We start from the raw sequence: 10,422 nt of genomic DNA, 5'->3' as shown, positions 1-10,422 counted from the left end.
AAAAGGGCAAAAATGGTTGGGGCGGGGGGTATGGAACAGCTTCCATATGAAAGATTAAAAGGACTGGGACTGGTCATATTATAAAAGAAACTACTAAAAGGGAACAGATCACTTTCTCTGCACCAGTCATGATGTTATAGAATTTTAACAGGGAAGTGTTATTTACCCCTTCACATCACACGAGAATCAGGGGACACCCAATGAAACTAATAGGCAGAAGGCTTAAAACAAACATAAGGAAGTACTTCATATAGCACAGTTAACCCATGGAACTCATTGCCAGGAGATGTTGTGAAGGCTAAAAGTATAACTAGGTTGAAAAAGAACTAGATCAGCTCATGGAGTATCGGTCCATCAATGACTATTAGCCAGGATGGTCGGAGATACAAGCCCATGCTCTGGGTGTCCCTAAACCTCCAACTGCCAGAAGCTGGGACTCGGTGATACTCAATAATTAATAACCCGGTTCTGTTCATTCCCTCTGAAGCATCTGGCATTGGCCGCTGTCAGAAGATAGGATACTGAGCTAGATGGAGCATTGCTCTGACCCAGTGTGGCTGTTCTTATGTTGTCAGGGGACTCATGCTTTTTTCCAGTCAAACGTCAATTCAGTTATAAAACAAGGTTAATAGCTCATAGCAGGCAATTCACCAGTAAAAAGCTCAGTTAAAGTTGTCAGTGTTGCCATGAACTGACTTTTGCTTGTGGGTGTTGTAACTGCAGGGCAAGGTGCCCCCCCGAGTGGGGTAGTTACACTGGGACAACTACATAAGTATGGAACAGCTAAAGAGGGATAATTACGTGGGAATAACTAAGTTTGACCTGGAATAGCTAGAGTGGGGTAGGTACACCGGGTCAGCTGTGCTAGTTGGTTTTCCCCAGTGCAGACAAACCCTTATTCCACTACCTCCAGAACCTTCCAAAAACACAACCCTGGCACTCTCCTTCCTCTGTCCCCAGACAATTTGAATTAGTGGGGAGGGATCCCACACACTTGGGGTAGAGGGTAGCAGCCCAAGTTTCATGCCGTGTGGGATCTCTGGTGGTCAGGAAGGCCCAGGCTCTGGCTGAAGCCTCCCCCCCGTCAGGGAATTTGTTGGATCTCTCTGCACCATGGATCCACTCGTGCTGGTTGTGGTTGGCACTCTGGGCAAAGCCCTTCTCGCAGTGCCGACACCGGTAGGGCTGCTCCCCGGCATGGGTCCGGCAGTGCTCGATCAACACTGAGCTGTGACTAAAACTCTGCCAGCAAATGGCACAGGTGTTGGGATGCTCACCAGTATGGGTGAGGCTGTGGCTGAAGCCCTTCCTCCAGTCAGATCCTTTATAGGGTCTCTCTGCCACGTGGGTGTTACGTGGTCCATCTGAATCAAAGCCAACACCGCAGCCAGCCTGATGGGGGGTTAACTCCTCGCAGCCTGGATGTGTGGAGGGTTGCTCCCAGCCATGGGTCCTCTCGTGCTGGTTGCAGTTGGAGCTCTGGCTGAAGTCTTTCCCACAGATGGGGCATTTGTAGGGGTGCTCCCCTGTGGGGGATCTCAGGTGCCAGATAAGGTCTGTGCTCCAGCCATAGCTCTTCCCACACACTGGGTAACAGTGCATTCTCTTCCCTTTGCTGAGCCTCAGCTGCCCAGAGGGATACCTCAAATCTACCTCTTCTCCAGCGGGTCTTTTTCCTGAGAGGTTTCCACTCTGCCCCTTCCTGCTCCAGGATGTTCCATGTGGCTCTGCTCCCACAGACTCTTCCTGCTGGAGATTCTCTTTCTCCATCCTGGCATCTGCTGGAAGAGGTTGAGAATTCAGCCAGGTCCCCTTCCCTGTGCCAGGGAGAGAGGCAGAGGCAAGAGGAGCAGAAAACCTGCTGGTCAGGGAGCGAATCCCCCAAATCCTTCCCCCGAGAGGAGGGGTTGGGTCTGCCCCATCAGAGCTCCCAGAGAAAGGCTGGGGGAGGGGATGGCTCCTGCTCTAACCCAATAGATCCCATTCCCCTCCCAGAGCCGGGTCGAGAACCCAGGAGTCCTAGTCCCAGGCCTACCCTTTAACCAGCAGGGTAAGGTCACTGCAGCGGCTCCACTCTAGCAGAGAACACTCGGTTTGAGAGCTGTAGATTTTTATCTGTAAGCGTCAGTCACTGTTGATTGCAGGGCACGCTCGCAAACCGATGAAAACATGTTTCCACCAATAATAGTGAGAATTGACAGGCAACATCAGAAAAATGCAGCTTGAGAACTTCTTAGAATTTGATTGAAGGCTATTGTCTTTGCATGTTTCGACATGCAATGTTGACAGTTTGTGTTTCGACAAATGTAAAGCTGTAACTGGGTGAATCTTGGTGTTTGCTGCCTTTAAATAATTAGCCTGACTCTCCCCCTCACACTGTCTGCAGCTGTGACAATTAAAATCAATGCCAATATCATAAAAAACAAAAACTCAAATTCTGCCAAGCCTACTCACAACCCACAACTCCCATTGGGGTTGGGGGGATAGCTCAGTCGTTTGAGCATTGGCCTGCTAAACCCAGAGTTTGAGCAGGGGCTTGGACTAGATACCTCCTGAGGTCCCTTCCAACCCTGCTATTCTATGACCTGGATCAAAGTCACTCAGGGTATGTCTACCCTGTGCTTTAAAACCCAAAGCAAAGAGTCCAAGACCTGACTCCTACAGACTCAGGCTTGTGTTCTGGCTCTAAAAGCTGCTATGTAGACATTGCGGCTCAGGCTGGAGCTCAGGCCCTGAAGCCTAGGGAGACTGGTGGGGCTGTCAATGTGAAAATGCAAGGTAGATGTACACCCAGCAGCCCCATCCCTTCCCCAACCCTCTGAGCTGCTGGCCAGAGCCTATCCCAGCCTGATCTCCCGGCAGACCTCCATGCTCCCTGCCTTCAATGAGAGCTGAAGTCCAGCTTTCCTCTCCCGCACAGCCACCCCAGCTGGGAAAGGTCCTTCTTGGGGGATCGTCCAGCTAAACCCTCCAGTCTGCTCCAGCCATGGATCTCAGCCAGGGAATGATCCCTGCTGCCCCCTGACAGATCCTTTATTGACTCCCCTGTGTCACAGCCAGCCCTTCTCAAAGCACCCCCACCCCACAAAGAATAATTCATTCCAGCGCTTTGGCCACATGGGGATCCCACAGCCCATCCAGGGGCACCAATACCCAGCCTGGGCTCCCCACCTCCACAAACACTTTAGGGGTGCATCCCGCCAGGTCTCCTTGGAAGCCTGGGAAATAACCACCAGCACCTTTCCCTCTGGGGTCCCCTCCACCTATCTGGGTGGGAGCTATAGGGACTCCTGGGAGAGGGTTGAGGTCTAGTGGGTTAGAGCAGAGGGGCTGAGAGCCACGTCTCCTGGGTTCTGTTCCCAGCACTGCAGGGGAGTGGGGTTATCTCTAGCAACCGCCCTGGGGGATCCTACGGAGGAGCCCCCATTCCAACACCTACCAACCTGCCTGGATGTGGAGAGGAAGCAGCGAGTAGACGGCTTCATGGGGGGAGACAGTGGAGCCACATGGAGCAGCCCATGTTGGATGCGGGGGCTGCAGCACCCAGCTCTATCTTGGAAGAGGCACAGGCCGCAGGACCCACCCCCGCTTCCACCTGAGCTCTCTGGTTCTGCACCTCCCCCTGCAAGGGCATGTGGGAAAGAGGTTTTTCTCCCGGGGGGCCTTATGGGAGAGGTAGTTCCCCACAAAAAAACCCTAGGAAAGCTGCATAATTTGTATGGCAGAATTGAGGGAGAGGGGAGTCAGGATTCCTGGGTTCTCTCCCCAGCTCTGAGAGGGAAGCAGGGACCTAGTGGTTACAGCAGGGGGACTGGGAGTACAACTCCTGGGTTCTCTCCCTTTCCAAGGCCGGCGCTACCATTTAGGCAGTCTAGGCAATCGCCTAGGGTGCCAGGATTATTGAGGGGGCGGCATTTTTCTGGGGGGGGGGGGGCGGCAGGCGGCTCCAGTTGACCTGCCGCAAGCATGCCTGCGGAGGGTCCGTTGGTCCGCGGCTCCGGTGGAGCTGCCGCAGTCATGCCTGTGGTAGCTCCACCAGAACCACGGACCAACAGACCGTCCGCAGGAATGTCTGCGGCAGCTCCACCAGAACCACGGACCAACAGACCGTCTGCAGGAATGCCTGTGGCAGCTCCACCAGAGCCGTGGGATCAGCGCGGGGGGCAGCGAAATGGCCGTGCGCCTAAGGCGCGAGAAACCCTGGCGCCGGTCCTGTCCCTTTCCCCACCATACACTCCTTGTGTTACCTGGCTCAACATACCAGTCAGAGAGCCTGGGGCCCAGTTACCGTGGTGTGTGTCTGTCTGGATCTGCCACCTTCCCGAGTTTGCCAGCACTGTAGTTTTAGGAATTAACCTCTCCCATGGCAGGGCCGAACTCAATACCATGGCAAGGCACCACACTGATTTTCAAACTGTCCCAGCAGACTGAATGCTTTGAGGAAAACTTGGAAGTCAAAGATCTGTGCAGCGGGGAAGGAGCTTCCCCCAGAGAGAGGACGCCTGCTCCTTTCTTGACAGATAAACAGAACATCTGCGCACTTCGTGGCCAGGGAAGCCTCAGTGTTGTCTTTCACTGTCCCCACACATTAGGCTCAAGCCCCTCAACTTGCTCAGCCATGAGAACAGATCGAGGAATCCCCAACCCTAAACAAGGACTCTCAATGGAGTCCAATCAGCTCTGCCATTAAACCTCAGAAAGAAGCAGAGCAAATGGTGGCAAGGACTCTTTATGCAGAATCCACACGGCCAGGTGAGAACACATGCCCCCACCCCCACTTACATTTTTACTGGGATTTGGCATCCCTTCCCGCTGCTTAGTGAGTGAGTTTAGGGAGCCACCCCTGGCCCCCTGGTCAATCAGGGCAGGCTAAGTACAATTCTGCTGCTCTTTCCTCGGACAATAAGGCTAACCACATTTCCTCCCCCCTGCACACACAAACACTGACGTGCTGTAACGCAGCACCAGCCAACATTGATCATTTTGGCAAAGCAGCTCCATGAGGCTGCGCACCCAGGCAGAGCAAACACGGGCTGCTCCTGATGTCTTTGCTCCCAGCTCCTCACTCCGCCAGGGGAGAGCCCATTCAGGCCCTTCTGACATCACTCTGAAATATCAACTGTTTTCACCATTGGCCAAACCTGCTGCATCCCTGCCCCAGGGCGGTGCTGCTAATGTTCCCACTCCCTCCCGGTCAGCCCCCCGGCAACACACTTTGATGGTGATGGCACTGCGAGGGTTAAAAAAAATATCAAACTCGCTGCAGGGCGGGCACATTTATTGTCTCATGGACAAGCATAAGCCTCAAATATCTATACACACAGTATAGTAGGGGCTAGATAGAGGGGGCTAGGTGGGAATGGATATAAGGGTCTATAAGGACGCATGGGTCAAGAAGCCAAGGTTAGGAAGGGCCCTGGACTGTGGGGAATTGGGGGGGGGGGTTTGTTTGGACCCTGGGTTGTGGGGGTTCAGGGGGGCAGAGAGGTCCCTGGGCTGTGGGAGATCAGGGGAGTCAGGCAGGGCCCTGGGCTCTGGGGAATTGGGGGAGTCAGAGAGGACTCTGGGCTGTGGGGGTTCAGGGGGCAGAGAGGACCCTGGGCTGTGGGAGATCAGGGGGGTCAGGCAGGGCCCTGGGCTCTGGGGTTTCAGGGGACCAGGGAGGGCCCTGGGCTGTGGAGGTTCTTGGGGATGGAACTTCCTCTTAGGCACCCTTTCTTCTCTCCTGGGTTTCTGCTCTTTCCGATCCCACCCTTCACCCCCTAGGGTGTCTCTCTCATCTCCAGCACCAGGTGGTAAGGAGGGGAATTGGCTGGGGGTGGGGGACTCTACAAGCTGCAGGGTGACCTGGCACTGGAGACGTCCATCAGATATGTCAGTCCTCGACTCCCCAATCCCCGACCCCTCCCCAGCACCCCCAGCCCAGCACGCTGATCCCCACTTCGCCCATCCTCAGCACACACTGATATTTACAGAGATGGGGGTCGGTAACAATTTCCACTCCACCTCCCATCTCCTCTTCTGTGCCTCAGGTGGGAGCAGCCTCCTCTGTGGACCCAGCTGAGAATGGGGGTCTCATTCCAGGAATGAGCTGCCCTTGGCCCCCTCTCAGTTGTGCTGAGGAACCCCAGCTTATCCTACTCCCCTCCCAGAGCCAGACCTAGGAGTCCTGATTAGCTCATACACTCCTCTCGCCTGCCACTGAGATGCAGCCACTTCTGGGGTGTGTCACAGGGGCTGTTTTTACAGAGATCCCTCACCCAGTGCGGAAATGCAGCCCTGGGACATGGGTGACACAGGGCAACACTGCCCAACAGTTCAGGGGCTGAAGTGAAGGACACTTCTCTGTCCAGCTGACACCACAGTAGGGAACTGTCTGGGTCAGAGGGATGGGGAATCAGATATGGGGCCTTTCCCCTCTAGGCGGGGCTAGCTCCAATCTGGCCCCAGATTGGGGGACTGGCTGCCTTGGGAGGTGGGGAATAGAGTATGGAGTCTGTCCCCTCCAGGGGGTGCTGCCTCTGATCCGGACCTCAGGCTGGCGAGATTCTATCTCCTCTAGTCCCCTTGTGAATGGCTGCTGGTTCCCCTTTCCCAGTTACAAGCCAATGACGGTCCACGTGGGCTTGGGGCTGATGAGGAGGAAGAGGGGCACACAGAGCCGCTCAGTGCAGATGCCTCCACCCATGAGCGACCAGACTGTTCCTCACCCAGGCCCTAGACTGTGACTCTGTCATCCTCCTCCCTCTATCCATGCAGGGCCATCCAGACCCCTCTGTCTATCCCCATACAGACCCTTATCTGTGCAGCCCCATAGACCCTTATCTCTGCATTTCCCCACACTGACCTCTCGCTCCATCCCCATACAGACCCCTCTGTCTATCCCTGCAGCCCCATGCTGAAAGCTCTGCTCCAGGAATTATTTGGGGGTAGTTCTGGCCTGCTCTATGCAGGTGGTCCGATGAGATGATCACAACGGTCTCTTCCGGCCTCGGACCCTGAAGCGATCCCCATTTATTGCCCTGGTGTTGAACATTTTCCCGCAAGGCTCCATGGAAGACTAAGGAGCTGAAACAAGTGTTAAGGGAAATGTGACTGCAGAAAGAATCTCTGACACTCCCCGTCCCCGAACACCCATACACGCACCCAATGATCCTATGCACAGGATACACACACACAGGGCCCTGATTCCCTCCAGCAGGGGGAAGCACTGTGCTCTCTCTCTTTTACACACACACCACTGTTCTCTCTCTGTCTCACTCTCTCTCTCTCACACACACACACACAAAGTTTTATTCAAATGTGGCTTTTATTCTGTAATATCCATGGATACAGCAGTGAGCGCACGCCGGGTAGAAATGACCCGTGCGTGCCAGTGCCCGCTGGGCACCTGACAGCAGTGAGAGTGAAGAAGCATTTTGGGCTTATACAGTGAAAGAAAAAAAAAAGTGACCCGGATACAATCCTAGCTCAGCAAGAAAGCCCACCCGGGCCCTGCCTTCTCCCTCAGCAAGTAACCTGGGACCATCGCCCCCAGAAGGGAAAGGCCCCTGGCCCACTGCCCACAGTTTGAGCCAGCCAGTGATTGGGATGGATCCGAGCTGGCGCCCCTTAGAGGGGCAAGGCCCTCGTCTCACGCCCTGAGCTCTTCTGTCTCGTCAGCATTATTGCTGTCCTCTTTCAGACCAGAAAGCTCTGCCTACAATCCCTCTCCCCACACAGGACCCATTATTCTCGGCCCCCAGGCTCGCTGGCTCTTCCCAATCCTGTCTCCAAGCTGGAACAGAGCCCAGAGTGCTGTCATGAACGCTCCTTAAAAGAGCCCAAAATTACAATAAATACTTAACGCTTCAGCATAACTGAGTGTATAAAAAGCAAAATAAAAGACAAGACACATTGTGGAACACAGTAGGATCCCCATAAGCAGGCAATCACCCCTCCACACACCAGCACCCCCTAGGGGGGAAAGGCCTCTCAGCCTGTTCCCCACCCCATTGTCTCTGTGGTGGCGCACAGGGGCTGTTTATACAGAGATCCCACGCCTGGTGTTGCGATGCAGCCACCTCTGGGGCAGGGCACAGGGGCTGTTTATACAGGAATCTCTCACCCTGCACTGAGATGCAGCCACCTCTGGGGCCGGGTGCAAGGGCTGTTTAACAGCCACGTAGTGTTGGAGGTGAGGATTGTTGGTACCCCACTGTGTTTAAATAGCAACACATCAGCATGAGTATAAAATACCTCCCGTATTTGTGCTTGTAATAACCCCCTTTCTTCCCTTCCCCCCAATTATCTCCCACCTGCCCCATTTCCCACCCCCCACCCCCAGCCCACAGCTGAAGACACTTTGTGATCCTATGACATCTCATTGTGAGTTTTGGAAAAAATAAGTCACACCCCACCTTTGCTGTGCCCAGGGGGTGGGGCTTAGCCCAAAGAGCCACACCCCACTGAAGGCAGGCCTTAGCCCAGCGGCACTTCCCCTGTGCCCCCCATAGCCACGCCTTCTTGTGGGATGAGGTGATCCATGGCCAGTGCCCATCCTCGTGGGCCTGGGGTTCGAATTCTGCTTAGCATGGGGGTGGGGCCTTCAGGCGGCTTGATGGGGCAAGGCCTATCAGCAGCATGGGAGGAATGGCAGATGTGCTGCCCCCTGCCGCTTGTGGCTGTGGCTCTGAAAGAGGCGGGGCTTCCCAGGTTGGCTTGTGGGCTGTGGCTTACCCAGCCTTTGGCAATGATTGACATGGCTGTGCGGGGGGCCATGGCCTTTCCGTCTCCCACTCAGAGACGATGGGTGTTGCTATGCCAGGTAAGGGGACTGCCGGGAAGTGACCTTGCCATGTGGTGCCCCCTGCCAGGGCCTCAATGTGCCCAGGGCATGGCCTGCTGAAGCATGACTTTGGGGTGGGGTGTGACGTGGCTTGCCCACCATGGCTGGGCCAGGGGGCAGAGCCTGATGGGGTGTGGCAGTACTGAGGCAGGATCTGCTGGGGTGTGGCTGAGCCAGGGGGTGGGGCCTGTTGGGGTGTGGCTGGGCCAGGAGGAGGGGCCTGATGGGGTGTGGGAGTACTGAGGCGGGGTCTACTGGGTGTGGCTGGGTCAGGGCATGGGGCCTGCTGGGGTGTGGCTGGGCCAGGGGGTGGGGCCTGTTGGGGTGTGGCTGGGCCTGGAGGCGGGGTCTGCCCAGACAAGGGTGTGGCTTAGCCAAAGAGCTTGAGGAAGCAGGGGTGGCAGTAGGGCTTGTCGTTCTGCTCCTTGAAGGTGCCCTTGTTGAGCTGCTTGAGGCAGAAGGCGCAGACAAAGTGCTCGGGGTGGAACTTGCGGGCCATGGCGGTGATGCAGCGCCCGGCGATGGGTTTCTCGCAGCCCCAGCACAGCGAGCCCCGCTGCTTGTGGTAGTGCGTCTCGCAAAAGGGCCGCCCACCGTGCTCGAAGAAACTGCCCTGCAGGAACGGCGCGTAGCACTCCTGGGAGGAAGGGCAGGAGGGGTGAGTGCACGCGCCACACCTCCCGCACGCTCCCTCTGCTTCCCTCCCTCGCCTTTCCCTGTGTCGCCCCCTCCCCTCGTCCCTGCTCCCATGCTGCCCTCTCCCCATCCACGCCCTGCACGGCCCCCTCCCCTTATCCCTGCATTGCCCCTTCCCCATCCACCCACCCTCCCGCATCGCCCCCTCCCCTTGTCCCTGCTCCCATGCTGCCCACTCCCCATCCACTCCCGCATGACCCCCTCCCCTCATCCCCACATTGCCCCTTCCCTATCCACCCACCCTCCTGCATTGCCCCCTCCCCTCATCCCTCCTCCCACAGTGCCCCCTCCCCCATCCACCCACCTTCCCACATCGCCCCCTCTCCTCATGTCTCTTCCCATGCTGCCCCCTCCCCATCCACCACCCTCCCGCATTGCCCCTCCCCTCGTCCCTCCTCCCACAGTGCCCCCTCCCCATTCACCCACTCTCCCGCATCGCCCCCTTCCCTCGTCCCTTCTCCCACGCTGCTCCCTCCCCCACCCACATAACACAAACACAATTTCACTCAGTATTTCTTGCCTCAAGCCCACAGTTTCTAGTTAGGCTAGAGATTCTCATTTAGAAAAGACACAATAGCAGAGCAGGGAGAGCAGAGAAATTTGGGAGTTTAGAGGTGGTGTCGAGGCTTGTAAGCTCTGAATTCTCCCAGTCTGTGCGTGTGCTGGGATCTTAGGGAGCCCCTGGAGCAGGACGCCGAATGGAAACAACGTTGACGTTCGTGCTGTGACTGACTGCAACAGCCCCTCCGAGATAAGGACCTTTGGCGTCGTCTGCCTTGGTCCCGTTCGTGTTCGCTCCTTGAGGTGAAACGATGCCGAGTGTCTAGGTCAGACGGAATCCAACCAGACAGTCTGGTGGGCATCAAGGGCAATCCACACGGACTTTGCCCTGAACGGTC

General features: G+C 56.2%; 1 protein-coding gene across 2 annotated transcripts in view; it reads right to left on the bottom strand.

Annotated features, from left to right (window-relative positions):
* Positions 1–5,943: 5,943 nt before the first annotated feature.
* Positions 5,944–10,422, bottom strand: part of TGFB1I1 (transforming growth factor beta 1 induced transcript 1) — a 16,600-nt gene continuing 12,121 nt past the window's right edge. Inside the window, exons 10-11 of one of the 2 annotated variants that reach the window (XM_075065945.1) lie at positions 7,334–9,461; positions 5,944–7,068 (exon numbers count right to left, since the gene is read on the bottom strand). In XM_075065945.1, the coding sequence (XP_074922046.1) occupies positions 9,198–9,461 (264 nt within the window). In that variant the 3' untranslated portion in view covers positions 5,944–7,068; positions 7,334–9,197. Of the gene's footprint in view, positions 7,069–7,290; positions 9,544–10,422 lie in introns of those variants that run through there. The other variant, XM_075065944.1, reaches the window with a different exon arrangement.

Source organism: Chelonoidis abingdonii, chromosome 4 (genome assembly GCF_003597395.2).
Source record: "Chelonoidis abingdonii isolate Lonesome George chromosome 4, CheloAbing_2.0, whole genome shotgun sequence".
Taxonomy (NCBI): domain Eukaryota; kingdom Metazoa; phylum Chordata; order Testudines; family Testudinidae; genus Chelonoidis; species Chelonoidis abingdonii.
Note: the sequence above shows the minus strand (reverse complement) of the source record. Positions and strands in the feature narration are given on the sequence as shown.